The sequence below is a fragment of the Mus caroli genome, chromosome 7 (genome assembly GCF_900094665.2).
Source record: "Mus caroli chromosome 7, CAROLI_EIJ_v1.1, whole genome shotgun sequence".
Lineage (NCBI taxonomy): Eukaryota > Metazoa > Chordata > Mammalia > Rodentia > Muridae > Mus > Mus caroli.
In genome coordinates, this window is record NC_034576.1 from 69,994,875 (window position 1) to 70,014,223 (window position 19,349).

Here is a 19,349-nt window from a genome sequence, read left to right on the forward strand (position 1 = left end):
TTGGAAATGTAATTGAGGAAAATACGTAATAAAAAAAATAAATTAAAAAAAAAAGAGTAATTTCAGTTGTACCTCCAGTTTGTAACTTGAGGGAGCTGACTAATGTGGTACTGTTTTCAGCATGCTTTCGAATATATTACTTCAGTCAACAGTTAAAACCCAGGAACTTTGTAACTTTAACACTGCTCTCCCCGACTAGTAAACACTGAGCTGAGTGACACTCAAAAGGTGACTGTAATGTCAACATATGTTAGCCAGATCAATAAATACAAAATTTTACTTGAAATTTCTAGCAAATGAAAGATCAAATACAGTTAAAAAGCCTAAACTGAAATATCTTCACTGAGTGCCTACACATAGAAAGCATTATTTTTTAGTATCTATACCAATGTATATCATATACAGATGTACCAAACACTAACACAACACTTAACTATATGTTAGACAATAAATCTACACAAACACTAGTGGCATAAAACAATCTCAATTTTCTAAATTTCTATACAAACACTAGCTCTTATTCCTGTTTCTTTTGCACATTTTTGTAAACATTTTATACACATTTTAAAGATTTTCAAGGTAGAGTCTGGAAATAGCAATTTAAACCTAGAAAATGAGAAAAGAAAAAAAAATCTACAAAAAAAAGCATTGCAGAAAAATATTTTCCACTGAATTATAAAAGGTAAATTCCAACAAAGGATAATTAACCTTTATTTTATTCAAGAAGGCTTAGACACTCAGTGTTCTTGCCAAGTTTTACAAGTGCTAGCCTTTAAAACTAATACAGCAGGTTTACTGTCTGATGATTTACTGTATAATAATTAAAACATGAACTACAGGAAACACTTTTCGGCTGAGTAAACAGACTTCCTATTCAATCTCTTCATCACTCAGCCAGGTTCTTCACTGGACGCCCACAGGATACACAGGGTTAAAGTACTCAGTAAACTGAATTAGCCAAACAAACTAAAACTCTAAAAACTGTAAGTTATGCAACCAAATGTATAGTTATCCAAGTGTAATGTATCTAAATATTATACTACCATTTGGAATTTTTATAAGTACAGAGCTGAATGTATAAAATAAAAAGATAGACATGATCTACACAAGAAAAGACATTCAGACCTGAACCACAATACAATTTAAAAGATTAAAAACTGTATCATTATTAGCATTAAGTCATATATTTGAAGGATTAGGTTTCAAAAACTATGTATCTGCATTAGCCAATGTTATGTAAAGAATGAAATATCATTTAAACTATGTATCTCTCATTTTATAGGCACAAAGGCTTATCCCAACTGTGGCCCATGAGGTACATACAGACAAGAACAGTTATAAATACAAAAGCAAAAAACTTTTGAAATGATTTTTTCCCTGAAATTTGAGAGATGGGTTTTCTAATGTCAAATGGTTCTCCAGTAAACTGTATAGGTGTCATTTCTGCAACATCAAAAGATTAGACACATCTACCACTGAGCTCAAATGATATTCTAATGTAAAAGCAGTAGTACAATATGTATACCCTGATAAATAATATTTGGTGGGAAACAGTCTAGAGGCCTTGAACCTACCTAACAAAAATAATTCAGTTTTAAAATACTAAAATAACCAATGTCACTATATTAAGATAAAGGTAGCAATGTGTCCAATTATACTATATTCCCACTATCTTAACAATATATGTGACATGCAGTGTGGTAAATAGCAGTACAATAATTGAAAATGTAGCTCAGAATACCCAAGATACAATTCACAGACCACATGAAGCTCAAGAAGAAAGAAGACCAAAGTGTGGGTACTTTGGTCCTTCTTAGAACGGGGAACAAAATACTCACAGGAGCAAATATGGAGACAAAGTGTGGAGCAGAGACTGAAGGAAAGGCCACCCAGAGACTGCCCCACCTGGGGATCTATCCCATATACAGTCACTGAACCCAGATACTATTGTGAATGCCAAGAGGTGCATGCTGACAGGAGCCTGATATAGCTGTTTCCTGAGAGGCCCTGCCAGAGCCTGACAAAATACAGAGGTAGATGCTTTCAGCCAACCATTGGACTGATCACCAGGTCCCCAATGGAGGAGTCAGAGCAAGGACTGAAGGAGCTGAAAGGGTTTCCAACATCATAGGAAGTACAACAAATTCAACTAACCAGAGTTCCCAGGTTCTAAACCACCAACCAAGGAGTACACATGGAAGGACCCATGGCTCCAGCCATATATGTAGCAGAGGATGGCCTTGTCGGGCATCAATGGGAGAAGAAGCCCTTGGTTCCATGACGTTTCAATGGCCCAGTATAGGGGAATGCCAGGTTGGGGAGGCAGGAGTGGGTGGATGGATGGAGGCACATCTACATAGAAGCAGGAGATGGGGGAATGGGATAGGGTGTTTCTGGGGAGGAAATCAGGAGAGGGGATAGCATTTGAAATGTAAATAAATAAAATATCCAATTTTTAAAAAGAAAATGAAGAATACTACATATAATATTTTTACCTTTTCTATCTTTTTCTGCAACCCCCTTTTAAAGTAATCTTGCAATTCCAACACAATTACCTGAGAAGTCCACAATCTGAAACCTATTCTATCCCACTCTTTTAGTGGCTAGCCAAACCTCCACAGTAAGTCATGAAGATCTATCTGGTTTGTATGCAGCTCTTAGTTACTTCCCTCTTAATGCCACACTTCAGCTATACTTAGCTCATATAAACTTAAAATAAAGTGCCAATTCGATTTTTCTAATTCCCACCTAAGCCACCTCTTGACCTACAATATGCTTTTCCCTTTCCTTTCTTTTTAACCCGTTTCCTTCTCTGAGCATTCTCCATAAAGGGTTGCTGAGGTCACCTCTAAAGCAAGTGTTCCTCTGACCGACCTTTCTCCCAAGCCTCCTCTCCTCCGCTAATCTTGACAAAGATTTCACAAAAGCACTCTAGACCTTCCAGAGAAGAAATAAAGAACATTTTTACTTGATTAAAACTTACTTTCTTTTTTTTTTAAGTTTAAAGGCACATTATTACTGTTTTATTATTTTAAAAAATTATTACAATGCATCTGTAGTAAAAAACTGTTTGTAGTTTTCTTTTTTTTAAATTAGGTATTTATTTCATTTACATTGCCAATGCTATCCCAAAAGTCCCCCACATGCTTCCCCACCCACTCCCCCAACCACCCACTCCCACTTTTTGGCCCTGGTGTTCCCCTGCACTGAGGCATAGAAAGTTTGCTCGACCAATGGGCCTCTCTTTACATTGATGGCCGACTAGGCTATCTTCTGATACATATGAAGCTAGAGACACGAGCTCTGGGGGTACTGGTTAGTTCATAGTGTTGTTCCACCTATAGGGCTGCAGACCCCTTCAGCTGCTTGGTTACTTTCTCTAGCTCCTCCTTTGGGGGCCCTGTGATCCATCCAATAGCTGACTGTGAGTATCCACTCCTGTGTTTGCTAGGCCCCGGCATAGCCTCACAAGAGACAGCTATATCTGGATCCTTTCAGCAAAATCTTGCTAGTGTATGCAATGGTGTCAGCGTTTGGAAGCTGATTATGGGATGGATTGATTAAAACTTTCAATGTTCATTCTTTGATACATGTGGACATAAAAAGAACACACCGATATTAATCAGCAGTCACAAAAACATGTCTTGTGGAAATGCGAGTTCTATTATAGTGACTGTGACAATTTGTATATGCTAGGCCCAGGAAGTGGCACTATTAGTAGGTTTGGCCTTGTTGGAAGTAGGTGTGTAACTGTGGGCATGGGCCTTAATATCCTTGTCCTAGTTGCCTGGAAGTCAGTCTTCTCCTGTTTGCCTTCTGAACAAGATGTAGAACTCTCAGTTCCTTTGGCCCCACATCTGCCTGGATGCTGCCATGCTCCCACCTTGATGATAATGGACTGAACCTCTGAACCTGTAAGCCAGCTCCAGTCAAATGTCATCCTTTTAAAAGTTGTCTTGGTCATGGTATCTGTTCATAGCAGTAAAACCCTAAGTTTTCTTCCAGTGCACTTTCATTTCTGTTTTAACATTAACCTCTCATGGAATAAGTATGATCTCGAGAAAGACTGCATTTTAATAAGGAACTGTATATAGTTCCTTATTAAAAAGCACACAAATAAAAGCCAATAGCTATATAATGAACAATAATATCAAACAGGTATCAAAACAAGAATAGTAAATGTGAAATAGCAAGAACTATGGTGACTGCTATGGAAGAGGAAGGTGCAAGGACTTGTGGAGGAGGCGGCAGGACTGTGCGCCTCACCCTGTGAGTCATCCATCACCCTGCTGCTCCAAGCTCTGTAAGGAATAAACGAGCAGGGCAGGGCAGGGGCTGGAGGTGGAGGAGGGAAGCTTTGTCTTGTCTTCAGATGCCTCATTATCTTCTCCTTCGCCTGCTGCTCCAACTGGAGCCCTGTAAAACATTAGGCAAGCCTCTTAAGCACTCCCTGTCTGTTCCATTTCTCGTTATAATATGGGGTGCTGGAGGTGGATGGGGGGCAATGCTTCACAAAGCTTCTTTGAGGACAGTGTTAGACTGTCAGAAAATACAAATGGAACTGTGTCTTCCACTACTGTATGGTCCAGACCAGATGATACTCAGAAACAGGAGCCACTCAACAATTTTGGTTTTTGCTCACCTATGGTCACAACTCCAAATGGAATAAATGAATTTGGGGTTTACAAAAATTTGGCAACAATAAAAAGTTTATGAACATGCAATAGCTTCAAATTAATTCAAGGTCACACATGGCATAGCGACACACATCTGTAACTGTAGTACTTGGAAGGTGGACACAGGAGGACCAAAAGTCAATAGTAGCCTCTGCTACAACAAGAATTTAAAGCTAGTCTGGACTAAAAATTGCCTCAACAAACACTCAAAACCAAACCAAAGCCTAACCTGCTTCCTGCACAGTATGCAGCATGCAGCTCAGATCCCCAGCACTCAGGTTAAAGGTGAGTGGGTGCTCACAGTCGTTCTCAACTCACGCTTTGCACTGGGCATGCCGTCACATCATGGAACACCAACTAATGCTGCCTGAAAGATTTCTGCCACTTAAAACTGCTGTCCATTGTGAAGTGCAGTATTCTTATTACACATGCCAAGGTTTCTGCATACGGACCCATAGTAGTTCATGGAAAAACAATTAAATTTTTCTACTGTTATTAGTTAGCATTTCTCAAATTAGTGTGTCTTGGGGTGATCCTGAATGGTGTAGAATTGCTACTTGAGTTATTAATTTACACACACAGTATTATGAAGTTTGGCTTAAGATTATGACAGGATTTCTAGCTTCTGAAATAGTCCTTATCATAGTTCTGCCACTTTGTATTCCATATTTATGTGAAATGGCATTTTGGCACTGTTCATTATAAAATCAAAATATCAACCAACCAAAAAAAAAATCTCTAGGTCTGCAGTATTACAAATTCAAATTTAATGTTTTATATAATGGCAACTTACACCAATATTTGGTATACTATTTAAACTTTGAAAAGATTTCTTAGAAATATGACTCAGACTTGCTCAATATCTGAAATTAATTCAGGGTATATTTTCATGAATAAAATGTTTGAAAAAGCTAAAAATCACTGTCAAAAAAGTGTGCTCACTTCAAGCTGTTGGTTTACAACTCCACTTAGAACAAGTAAACCAAGTTTCTTAGACCTCATCTCTAAGATTTTTCTTTTAGGTCTGGTTGGGGAACAAAACACTAGGTTCTAAAAATGTTCATAGTGATTTAGTACTGATAAGTCAGGTTACCACATTTTGGGAACCACTGTTCTTAAATAATGTATTCCTGGCACAGTCAATTTTATTACTACCTTTTTTTTTTCATCTTAAAGATTCCATTATTATTTATTCATGTGTCAAATTTCCTAGAACTGGAGCTACAGACAGTTGTGAGCCACCATGTGAGTGCTGGGAATCAAACCATGGTCTTCTAAAAGACCAGCTTTAACTGCTGAGCTGTCTCTAACCCATTCTGATTTCCTAGTCGACAGGTGCATTTTATAGTAATTCTCTATTTTCTTTCTTTTTGTATTAATTCCAGTTTGCTTTGTGTTTTGAATGTAGGAAAAATTAAAACTAAAAATGTGACATTTCATGGCTGAGGAGACAGGTCTGGGCAAACTGCTCGCTGTGCAAATATAGGGATAAGTAGTTCATATCTCCAGGAATCCCATTAAAAGGTGGGCTGGTTATAATCCCAGTCTGTAATCTCTGTGCTGGGAAGGGAGAGTCAGGGGACCTGCAGAGCAAGCTGGTTAGCTAGACTTGGTAAGTTCCAGGTTCAGTGAGAAACCTTGCCTCTGTAAATAAAACAAACAATGATCAAGGAAGACACCCAATGTCAACCTCTGGTATCCTCATGTGCACCCACAAACATGTATGCAAACACAAACATACAGTTTAGAATCCAAGTTATCATCATCTTATTCCATTAATCACAGTGCCTCAATATCCTCTAAGTTAATACAAGTGAAATAATGAATCTATCAGACCAGAGGGCTCAAGAAATAGCTCAGTGCCAACCAAGCCAACATGAAGAAGTGGGTTTGTATCCCCATGACCAATGCAAAACAGCAAGTACAGTGGTACATATCTGTAACTCCAGTGGGGGGGGGGTGGCAGAAATATGGAGATAAATGAATTCCAGCCACCCTGACCCTATCACTAAATTTCAGCTTTAGTGAAGAGACCTTGTCTCAAAAAGCAGGTTTACAATAATAGAGGTAGTCATCCATATTGACCTCTGGCTCCTCACACAACCATGCACACATGCATACACCACATGCACACAGTAAGTTATCAGATTGTAAACATTAAATAAATGTTGCCCACTACTCTTACTGTGATGATCTTAATTCTCTGATAACCATTAAAGAAAGCGATCATAGGTACTAATGCTATACATTATAATGAGATGCATAAAACTAATGTACGGTAAACTGTTTCAGAGCTTCACTGGATTCAGTAAACTAGGAAGCAAAGGTCCCTCCCTTCTTCTGCCTCCCATGATTTTGTTCCCCCTTCTAAGTGGGAATGAAGCATTCACACTTTGGCCTTCATTAAGCTTATTAAGCTTATTATGGTCTGTGAGTTGTATCGTAGGTATTCTGAGCTAAGACAAATGCAGATACTCACAGCTAATCATTGGACTGAGCCCGGGAACCCCAATGGATGAGTTAGGGGAAGGACTGAAGAAAGCTGAAGGGGACTGCAACCCCATAGGAAGAACAACAATATCAACTGACCAGACCCCACAGAGCTCCCAGGATCTAAATCCCCAACCAGAGAGTATACATAAATGGGTCCATGGCTCCAGCTACACATGTAGCAGAGGACTACATTATCTGGCAACAGTGGAAGGGGAGGTGCTTGGTCCTGTGGAGGCTTGTTGCCCCATCAAAGGGGGATGCTAGGTATGGATACCTGCGGTGAGGCAGGTATGGATGTGTGGGTGAGGGGAGCACTTTCTTAGAGGTAATGAACTGGGAGGAGAGGGGAGTTTGCAGAGGAGAGACTAGCAAGGGGGCCAACATTTGAAATGTAAATAAATAAAATAATTTAAAAAAAAAAGTATAGTTTGAAAAAGTTTACCACTTAGAACTAAACAGAGCAGCCAGATACTGATTTAAACCTGGAAGGAAATTTTGTAAATATTCCCAGCAATAGCCACAATTTCAATGTCCCTGAGTTTATGGATATAAGTCTATATAACATGAGTAAATAAGACATTAAAAAATAAGATGCATCTATCCAATGGAATAAAAATATCTTACCAATATGATAATTAAATATTCTTGATGTTGATATGAATAAACTCATCAACACTTTTAAAGAATAGAAGACAAAATATTAAAACTCATTTGTGTAAAAAATGTATTTTTAAAAAGCAATATATAAACATTTTAAATAATATATGTTTTTAAATGTAATATTGACTCATCATTTCAAAGAAATTAAGTCATGAAATTTCTTACAAAGAGAAATCTAATGACAATTCCCTAATTAACAACTGTATAAATTTCCATTGCTGTTTACTGATATTCCTCTGTTGGTTTGACTTACAATTTTTAATTATGCAGTAATACAAAAGCATATGCATTCAGTAGAAAATATGCTTTGAATTGCGGCATTTTCTGGGGCTATAATATGCAGTGCAGTATTCTGTCAGGATGTTGGCAGGGGCACAGTTAAAGCTCTCAGGCAGTCTGGCATCATCAGATAAACAACCTAGACTCTGCAGCATGCTGTGCTGCTGAGCTGACATCTGGCAAGTTAGGTGGATTTCAATTGCCAATGTTTTCAATTTCTAGTTTAGTAGGACATAAGCACATTTTAAGTTAAGAGGCATCTGTACTCAACTTTCTTGGGAATAAAAGTATGTATGTATGTATGTATGTATGTATGTATATCCATCCCTACTATCCACTCTAAACCTCATTTTTAAATCCCCAAATATATTTAAAATATGTAAATCTGTCAAAAAAAAAACCTATAGAAAAACTTAACTAATAAACACTTTTAATTTTAAATTAAAATATTAGGACTGGTTATAAAACATAGACATATGAAATAAGGAAGAATTACCAATATTCCATGAGTTTCTAATATCTATAGTTAAATAAAACCAAAATATTCAAATACCAATTACCCTTATGTAAAATAACTGGTGCCAGACACTTCAGATTTAAGAGCATTTCAGATTTTCACATTAGTTGATGCTCATCCCGTGCAATATTAATTGTATACTACTCTCAAAAAGCTATCTGCCCTTACTGCACTGACTTAATACATACAGTCTTGCACAGTGATATGCAGGTGTAGCTAAGGGCACAGTGTGCCCATCTTTCTTCTCATAGTAATCTCAAAAGGGCCCGCATGTTAAGGATGCCACAGAGTAGAATTTATTTAAAGTAGATTATTTACAAATGTTTACACCTGTTTGTTTATTCACCCACATGAGATAGCCAAGAAATCCAAAGCCTCATTATAAACTTGTTAGGAGTTTATTTATATAAAATCTTTAATCACAGATGTAACTCAGTGGTTTATAAAACCACGGTATTCCTGAGGTTTAAATTACAAATTCCTAAATAATAACTCCCTCAGAGTTCATAGCACAGAAGCCCCCAACATATGAGACATATCAATAAATGGATACTAAAAGTGGTTGCCCACAACTGCAAGTGTTTGAAAGGAAACTGTATAAAAGGGAATCAATGACGGCCAACAACAACACACATATTTTCAAGTTCTCTTCCAGTGAGATACTTGTAAAGTTCTTTGAGTCTGGCTCATTAGAAGCTCTTTGTTATTACTGTTACCTATAAACTTAACTTTGGTCCACAAAAAATCTTATAGATGTTCAACATAAACGTAGCATACTTATACACTACCTGGGAGAATACACTGTATCGTCTTTTTAAGTGAAAGAAGGCCTGTTTGGATGTAAAGACTTTAATATAAATGAAGTAAGGCCAGGGCTGTGGCTCAGTTGGTTAACTGTTTACCTAGCACACATGAGGCCCTGAGCTTGATTCCCAATGGTATAAAAAAGAGGTATGTGGATATACACAAATAATCTCAGCATTCTCAATGAAGGCAGAACAATCAGTCATTATCCATTTAGTTGGAGGCCAGACTAGAATACATAAGACCTTATCTAGAAGGAGACAAAGAATAAAGCCCATAAATAAAGAAAGCCTTAAGGTTTTTCTATCACAAAAAAATCAATAATTTTAATATAATTATTCCTATGTACTATAAAATTATAACTTATAGAGAACTATTAGTAAGATTCATGTCAGTTTACTTATAAAAGGAACACTACAAATAAACTTCAAAATTGAATGGATAGGGCTGGAGACTTAACGTCAAGGGTAAGACTACTTATTGCTCTTACAATAAGGACTTAAGTTTGATACCTAGCAGTTACATGGCACCTTGTAACCTTGGACACAAGTGGTGCATATAAACTCATGCAAGCACACATATATGCACAAATTCAAAAAAAAAAACAAAACGTAAAAATCCCAATGGGTAATTGCCTGTCAAAGTCTCACTCACACTGAACACACTGAAGCAGACTGTAACATACAAGGCTGCTAAAAAGGTTTGGGATTTTACTCTCTTACACTTTGATTGCTGACCACACAGAGATGAAGACTGGGGTAGTCTGAAAATTCTGAGAGGCTTAAACCACATTATATTCTTCACATTCTCTAAAGAAGTTAGCTTTAGGTTGTGCGAAGAACCCTCAATTTCCAGAGGCCAAGACCACACTGCTGCAATGAAAGAGTAGAGTGGTTAGGGTTAAGAGGGAGCTCATCTTTCTCAAAGAAACCAATCAGCATCCCTACCTGCTCCCAACTCCACTCCTCTGCTCAGTGAAGGGTTGTGGAGCTTTTGACAAGACTTAGACATGTTGAAAATAAAAGGCTATTTCAAATATATTATGGATGTTTTCCATTTCAAGTAAATTTAGATATAAAGTCTCTGGTAAAACTTACTAAGACGATATACTTTATCATATTATAATACAAAATGTGCTTATGAGATCTAATAGGAAAAATGTACAATATAATTTGTGTTGCAAATAAGTTCTAAGATAGAGCATATGTGCTAAATAACAGGAATTGTCAAATGACATAAATTTAACTATACTAAATAGTGTTCCTAAAGTTGGAGTCATATCAAAATGATTAACAAAAGCATAATTAAAAAAGAAAAAACCCTTTAAACACATTTCATAGGAGGTTTAAAGTAGTATTCCTTAAATAAAACTGGGTAAATTGGTTGTGGCTGTATATATGTCATGCTTTTACTTCTCATTTGAAACAATTCATTAATAACCATAAACTATAATATAAGGAGGGTTTTTTTCCGGTAAAAAACTAAATCACTGTCCAAAAAAGAACCCAGAATGCAGAAAGACTCAGGGAAAAATTAAATGCATTTTTCACAACTATATTATTATGGGTGAAGACAAATTACATTTGTACATAAGATGAGAGTTGTAAGTATCTTCGCCTGCAGTTCAACTGTTGAATGTAAAATATTAACTCACAGCTTATTTCTTCTCATCCATTTACGGCTGTGTCATCTTTACATGGTTTCAGTACATTCCCCAAGGAAATGCCTAATGTATGTGATTTATTTCTAATAGTTATACAGATAACTAAGTCAATAAAAGTATTTTTAAAGCAATGAAAACATTCTCAAAAGAAAAAATAAAGCAAACCCTCTAAATATAAAGAATAACCATAAAAGTACCCAAAGGTAATTGTGAAGTTGACTTAAAAATAAAATATCATCAGAAGATGTTCAAAGAAATTGGGTGAGGTGGCTTGCAACTATAAAGTATTTATGAAGCAGAGGAACGAGGACGGTTCAAGACCAGCCTAAGTTGCATAGTGAATCTATGCCTTTAAAAAACAAGCAAAAGCAAAAGCAAATCAAACAGAAAGCCTCATGTTTTAAACTGAGTTGGTTTGACAAACCTATGAGAGATACTAAATAGAATGTGTTCAAATAAGCAGGACAGGATTCCCTGCCTCGACACACAAGGCACTGTCAAAAATTTGCTTCCCTCTCATTATGTCTAATGTGAGTTATTACTGATATACATTATAGTAAAATAATTAAGATATGTTAAAATTACAGGTATTGTTTTTAAAGCAAAATAAGCAATCGCTGATAAAAAAAATTATACCGCTTAAACATTAGGTCTGTATGGTAGAGAGCTTAATTCATTCTGTTTGAATAAATAGGAAGTTTACAGCCAAAATGGGCCATCAGGTAGCGACTCTAGGAACTTCTAGGAAATACTTCTATGTTTTAGAACTACAAAGCAATGTGACGTTAAGTATTATTTATAATTCACACATTACTAAATATGAGTTACCTCAACAATATCCGAGTTCGTCCTGCTTTCATGAGGCTCGTTATACTCGGTGTACTTGAGAAGGACTTTGTCCATGTCAGTGCTAGCGTACTGAAACAGCTTATTAGAGCTGTTGAAAATGATGAGTGCTATTTCACAGTCACAGAGCACACTGAGTTCATAGGCTTTCTTCATCAATCCAAACTTTCGCTTTGTAAAAGTAACCTAGACAAAGAAAAACAGAATTTTAATTAAAAGCTTGGTTGTACTTGAAATAAAGTCTCTTTAATGAGTCTTACTCTCTCCACTAAAATTCCATCTAAAGCCAGCAAAAATTATCTGATGCCATCAATCTTCTTTTACTATTTCTCTGATTAAAATCTGTACCAATTTGTAACAACTTGGCAATCTCTTTTATCTGTTTTCATTCGGGATTTCCTTTCTCTATAAAGTTACTTATTTTTTATCATTTTCCTATAATATAGTTTATCCTTTACCTATCTAAAATACTCTTATGCAGATAAACTTATTGCTTTATCAAATTCCTTTAATTTTTCATTTATGTATTAATTTATTGTACTATTGCCATCAAAAAATATTTTTTTGTTCTTGATTCTTTTTCAAATGGAATTTACGATATAGCTCTGGCTGGCCTGGAACTCACTTTGTAGACCAGGCTATCCTCCAACTCATAGAGACCAGCCTGCTTCTACCTAGCAGGCACAAGGATTAAAGGCATGTACCATCATGCCCAGCCCAATTTTTAGTTTTTATTAGACGTATGAAGTCAGAATGTTTTGAATCCTGGTATAACATTTATACTATTATTAAACATAATATTTCACTAATAGTAAAGAGCACTGTATGTGGTACTGAAAGTTAGTTTTAAATTATGTATACCTTGGTTACCTAGATACACTAGCTACAGTGGAATTTTGAATCCCACAGATACTTTGAAAATCAGAAAGATTACTATTGTAGTATTTAGGATGAGACAAGTTATGTGTCTTCAAACTATGCACTGGGGAAGCTTAACACTTCTTTAAACACTCATTATCAGTACAGAGTATAGTTTCTGTTGCTCTTTTTACTGTGTGTTGTGGGGGAAAGTTTGTGTGTGTGTGTGTGTGTGTTACATATGGGTTTTGTACTGGCTAGTTTTGTGTCAACTTGACACAAGCTGGAGTTATCACAGAGAAAGGAGCTTCAGTTGAGGAAATGCCTCCATGAGATCCAGCTGTAAGGCATTTTCTCAACTAGTGAGCAAGGGGGAAAGGCCCCTTGTGGGTGGTGCCATCTCTGGGCTGGTAGTCTTGGGTTCTATAAGAGAACAGGCTGAGCAAGCCTGTAGAACATCCCTCCATGGCCTCTGCATCAGCTCCTGATTCCTGACCTGCTTGAGTTCCAGTCCTGACTTCCTTGGTGATGAACAACAATGTGGAAATGTAATCTGAATAAACCCCTTCCTCCCCAACTTGCTTCTTGGTCATGATGTCTGTGCAGGGATAGAAACCCTGACTGAGACAGGTTTATACATGTATTGGGGCCAGAGGTCAATGCCAAGTATCCTCTTCTGTACATTTCTATCTCTTTTTTAAGATTTATGTTTAATTATATGCATGCATGTGTGTCTGTGTGGGTGTATGTGCACATGAATGTAGTACCTAAAAGCTAGATGAGGGTGCCAGAACCCTTGGATCTGGAGTTACAGGTTACTGTGAACTGCCCAAAGTGAGTGCCAAGAACCAAACTCAGGCTCTCTACAAAAGAAGTGCATGCTCTTCACCACAAAACCATTTTCTCCAGCCACCCCACTACCTTCTTTGAGTGGATGTGGATGTCTACAGAGGCCAGAGAGGACACTGTATCCTCTGGAGTTGGAAATGCAAGCAGTTGTAAGCTGCTCGGTGATGGTGTTGAGAACTGAACTCAGGTCTTCTGGAAGAGCACAAACACTGGTAAACACTGAGTCATCTCTCCAGTCCTTCCATTTTATCTTTTTTTTTTAAATATTTTTTATTACATATTTTCCTCAATTACATTTCCAATGCTATCCCAAAAGTCCCCCATACCCTCCCCCCCCACTCCCCTGGCGTTCCCCTGTACTGGGGCATATAAAGTTTGCAAGTCCAATGGGCCTCTCTTTCCAGTGATGGCTGACTAGGCCATCTTTTGATACATATGCAACTAGAGTCAAGAGCTCCGGGGTACTGGTTAGTTCATAATGTTGTTCCACCTATAGGGATGCAGATCCCTTTAGCTCCTTGGGTATTTTCTCTAGCTCCTCCATCCATTTTATCTTTTAAGTCACTGTAATCATCAACTGGCTAGTGTGACTGGCCACAAGCTCTTCAGACCTTAAGCCTGTTTCTGCTCTTTCATCACTGGGAATTACTGGCATTATTATTCCATAACTGACTTTTCTACGGATGCTGAGGATCAGAACGTTGGTCCTCATGCCTGAGCAACAAGAACTTTACTCACTTAGCCATCTCAGCCTCTCTGCTCTTCCCAAAAAGACATTTTCAAAACCATTTCTTTGAAGTTACAAATCACAAAGGGTTGACACTAAAGGAAGGAGTTGGTGAATCAAAGAACTTAGCATATAACAATCTTCTCCTCTTCATTATTCCAACATAGTCCAACTGGAGTAAGCTTAGACGATGCCTTCTCAGCAATCCACTTTTAAAAATGTTTCAAATATGGCACCAAAGTTGGTAAATTGAAAATTAATATGAATGTAATACTTTCAAGCTTTCTAAATGCAAACGTCATTTTACCTGAAACACTTAAGTCTATTTTTAACATTAGAGAGTATTTTTTAGAGTAAGAGGTATAACAATTTCTCACAAATCTCCCATCTCTGTATATGCATGCCTTCCTGTTATCAGTATTCCCTGGCACAATAGTACATTTATCGTAGCTCTAAGCCCACAGTGGCACACCAGTATCACTCAATCTCCATGGATTACATCAGAGTCCACTTCTTGTACATACCTCGTTTGAATGTGTAATATAACATATATTACACATTTACATTATCATAGAACGTGTTTTCACTGCCAATGATAGGCAACAATCCAATGATAGTCAATTATCTGGATCTACTACAATTTATTTCTCTGATCATGCACTGAAAGATGTACTACTGTTGTCTAAATTTTGGCAATTAAAAAAATAAAGCTGCTGTAAGCATGTATGCACAAATTTGCATAAAATTAAGTATTCAACTCTTCTAGCTAAATACTAAGGAACGCAGTTTGTTAGTTGATCCTATGTTAAATAGATTTAGTCTAGTAACAAAGTGTCAGCAGCACAGTAAACTCAGATTCCAAATTTGCTGAAGCATGGGTGTAGAAAAGTGTTAGAGTTATAAACTCCAGAAGAGCCAAAAGAAAACTGAAGGAAAAGAACAAAGGACTTTAAAACTTAAAATAAGCCTCCAATAATTAAGGCTATGTGGCATTGGTCAAAGGATATACCAAAAAACATGCAACAGCAAAGAGAGCAATAGAACCACAGACACACACAGTCAACTGGTCTTTAAAAAAGAAAGTTAAAACCACTGAGAAAAGAAGCTTTATAGCAAACCATGCTGAAACAACTGTAGATTTAAAAAAGAAATTCAGTTATAGACCATAAGCCCACAAAAATATAACTCAAAATGGATACAAGACCTAAATATAAAATGAATTTACAAGGTTCATAAATGAATTGGGGCTTGGTTTGACACTTTTCACTTATTCTTCAAAAATAGGGCCTCACTAAGCACCCCAGGCCGGCCTTGATTCTGACACTTTGACATAAACCTAGAACTTGGGACCCCCACACACCCACACCTCAGCTTCCTGAGAGCTGCAGTTACACAGCCGCACCCTTCACCACACCCAGTCTCATCAATAACTTATTTTACTTTTTGCTTTGTTAGTAACAAAACCTAAAATATGATCTACCAAACAAGAAATTTAACTGAATTTTACTGAAATTAGAAGCTTCTGCTCTATAAAAGACCCTGTAAGAAAATAAAAAGAAAAGCCAAAGATACCTTTGGTAAACAATACTTCACACAGTTTATTATCCAACATATGCAAAACATTAAAATTCAATAATAAAATTAAAAATCTGATTTTCAAATTTGTACAAAAGATATAAATAGGCAACTTATCACACAAAGGAGATACACAGGAAATTAGCATATAAGAGAGACAGGTGAGTATATAGGTGAATACCATTATACAGATGTATTTTTATGCTGTTTTGTTCTGAACCTAAAAATGCCATATACTTTTCTTCCTAGGAACTCTTAACCGTTGACCTAGACTAGACTAATGAAGCACTGCACTAGCTACTGAAGAACCAGGATATCTTCTGTGAAGGCCACTGTGGACACTTCAGGTGTTTCTCACAGGCATACAACTACTACAATGTACTTCTAAGTTAGAGCTGTAATTTGCTTATGCAACAAAAGAGCAACAATAGAGAAAATGCAATTTGTTTCACTTCCTCTGATAAGTGAAAAAATTAAAGACAGTAGTTTAACAATTATATTAAGATAAGGTGTCAACTTTCCTTTCTTTCTGTAATGCATTTAAATAGCTACACATCTAAGAATAAGTATTTTTCTCTTAACAGATCTTAATATTCTCAAAGTCATTTTATGGTCTTATGTTTCCCAGGTACAGGAAGTATAATCTATGATCATTTAAATATCCCATTGGCCAATGAACTTCTACTTAACTAAAAAATTAAAGTAGCTAATACAATATACTGTTTGAAAGACTGATTATGTAAATTGTGCCATATATCCAAACCACTTTTTATGTAATATCTGTCAATATCTATCTTAAAGATATTTTAGTTTTTTAAAAATACTTTTGTTTTCTTCTAAATATGAAACACACACACACACAATCTCAACATCTTGGGCCCACAAGCAAACCAGATTACTAAATTCAATCCCAAGATACAACAATGGAAGGAGAGAATTTCTAAAAGTTGTCTCCTGAATTTCATGTGTGCACTATCCTGCACATGCCATCATTTTCACACACACAAATATAAACATGCATACTAATGAATAACTTCTAAAACTATGTATTTAACTTTTCTCAACAGTTGGTATATTTGTTTACAGATAAATTTTAGGAACAACAAGAAAACAGAACAGAGTGGGGGAACAAGGACAAAGAATAAAGGAGACTGGCCACAGCTTAACAATACAGATAACACACAGACAGTTAAAACTCAGACCACAGAGAACTTCTAAGAAAAAAGCAAACAAACAAACAAAAAAAACCCAATAACGTAGCAGACAACTGGCAAACCACACACAGAAAAAGGTTGCTTTTCACCTTGTCAAAACAGAACAGAAGTATCATAAAGCTGAACCAGCAACTCTCTAAATGATACCTACCACAGAAATTTAAGGAAGTATGTTCACAAGAACATACAACAGCCATCTGAACAATAAGACTGGACAGCACACATGTGGTCTTTGCTACGTGTATTATAACTGAACTGATGGGATGAGTCAGATCACAAAAGCACAGCACTAAGCCAAAGTCAGAAAAAACTACCACGCCATCATGTGAGAAAGTAAAGCCATTCAGATACAACACTAAAACAATATGCTTTCAATGAATTCATGTTAAGGAAAACAACGTGAATGAGTGATTACCTTTGTAAGGAAAAGATGAACAGGTCTACGGAAAAAATAGACTAATATCTCATTTTCTTTTACAACTAAAAGTATCTGTAGCAAATATGCCCGGACCGAAATTACTTCCAAATAAAGAACACAACAATTTTTGTGCCATTATTTTCTATATTCAACCTTTGAAAAAAATTTTAGTGTTTTTCTTCCTAAGTCTATGAAGGTATCTACATCTCATAAGCAGAAATACATATCAAGCAGTAGAAGCTGCAGGTGATCTCAAGCAAGGTTACTGGCTAACATTTATATGACAAAGAACTATACTTTTATAAATAGTACTCTGCAACTAAATTGCAGGGTTAGTGCGATGCTAGCAAAGGCACTTTCTACACAAATCTAAGGACCTGACTTCAATTCCTATGACCCACATAAGGTGGAAGAAGAAAAACAACTCTACAAAGTTGTTCACTGGCCTCCACAAGTGTGCTGTATATCACACATACCAACGCCAACAAATTATACAATCAAAGTAATAATAAAATTTTAAAAAAGAAAATTTGGGGAACTATGTTTTTAAAATCAAATATCTAAAACTAAGTAAAAAATGTCTAAGCTCCACATACTCAAAAACATCAAACCCTGTGGGTAGAACTAATAAACCCAAATGAGAGTTAAGGATGTTCACAGGTAATAAGACCTAATATTATTAGGTCTTCTGTATCCGTAAATGGATGCACATTTTTAGTGGGGAAAACCCCTGATTCCTGATTGGTTGCCTTTGTGCAAACATTTGACTTGACAGTTTCATTTGGAAACAGAAAGGGAAAGACAGCCAGCTTATTCTGCAGAAATACAATGGCAGCCAACTATGCTACCAAATAGCAAATTATAGTAAATTGCAATAGTGTAGAACTGAGCAAGGATATACAAATAAACAAATGCAACAAAATACAGGATCCAGAAATAGACCCACAAATACATTTTATTTGACTCAAACTCAGGCAGGAGAGAAATGCAATGAATTATACAGGGTCACTGAATACCCAATAGGGTATTTTCCCAATAGGGAAAATAATAATTTTCCTACACTTTAACTCAAACATAAATTACAAGAGGATAATAGAACCAAAACCTGAAAAGTGAAAAATAAACACTTCTAGAAGAAAGCAGAGAATAATTATCTTAGCCCTTGTTTGTAGGTCCGAGCAAAGAGTGCAGCTATCCATACATGTTTGATGGAAGAACAGTCCACCTCTACTGTTTACACGATCTTCTTCACCAGGCACACAACAAGGGTGAGACAACCGAAGACATTTCTCTAGACAGCCAATTCTGCTGTCAACCCTGGTGATTACATGGCGTGACATGGAACAGTCAGAGTGTCCTTATATTTTAAATGAATTCTCTTCACTGCCTTTGGAAAATGAAAGTTCTCAAATAAGACATAAACAGCATCGGCAATAATGAACAGAAAGGTAAACCTAACAGGACCTAAAATGGTATCTCATGGTTATAGTCTCTGCAACTGAGGAGACTAAAGTCGAAGGGTCACTTGAACCCACAAATGAGACCAGCTTGGGCACCTTAGTAAGTCTCCACTTAATCTATTTTTAAAAATGTGTGAGGTTATAATTGCTATTCTTTCTTGTCAATGTGACTGCATCTGGCACTAACCAAAAGTCAAGCTGATGGGTTCACCTGTGATAGATTTTTCTTGAGTGAGTCAATGTACATAATTCTATCAGCTCTGTTTCTCTAGAGAATCCTAACTAATACAGGAAGTGCGTAATATTGACT

General features: G+C 36.5%; 1 protein-coding gene across 5 annotated transcripts in view; it reads right to left on the reverse strand.

Moving 5' to 3' along the window:
• Window positions 1-19,349, reverse strand: part of Mef2a (myocyte enhancer factor 2A) — a 123,027-nt gene that overhangs the window by 43,420 nt on the left and 60,258 nt on the right. For all 5 annotated transcript variants that reach the window (XM_021166331.2, XM_021166334.2, XM_021166332.2 and 2 more), the window contains one exon: window positions 11,921-12,124. In XM_021166331.2, coding sequence (XP_021021990.1) covers window positions 11,921-12,124 — 204 coding nt within the window. The remainder of the gene's footprint in view (window positions 1-11,920; window positions 12,125-19,349) is intronic.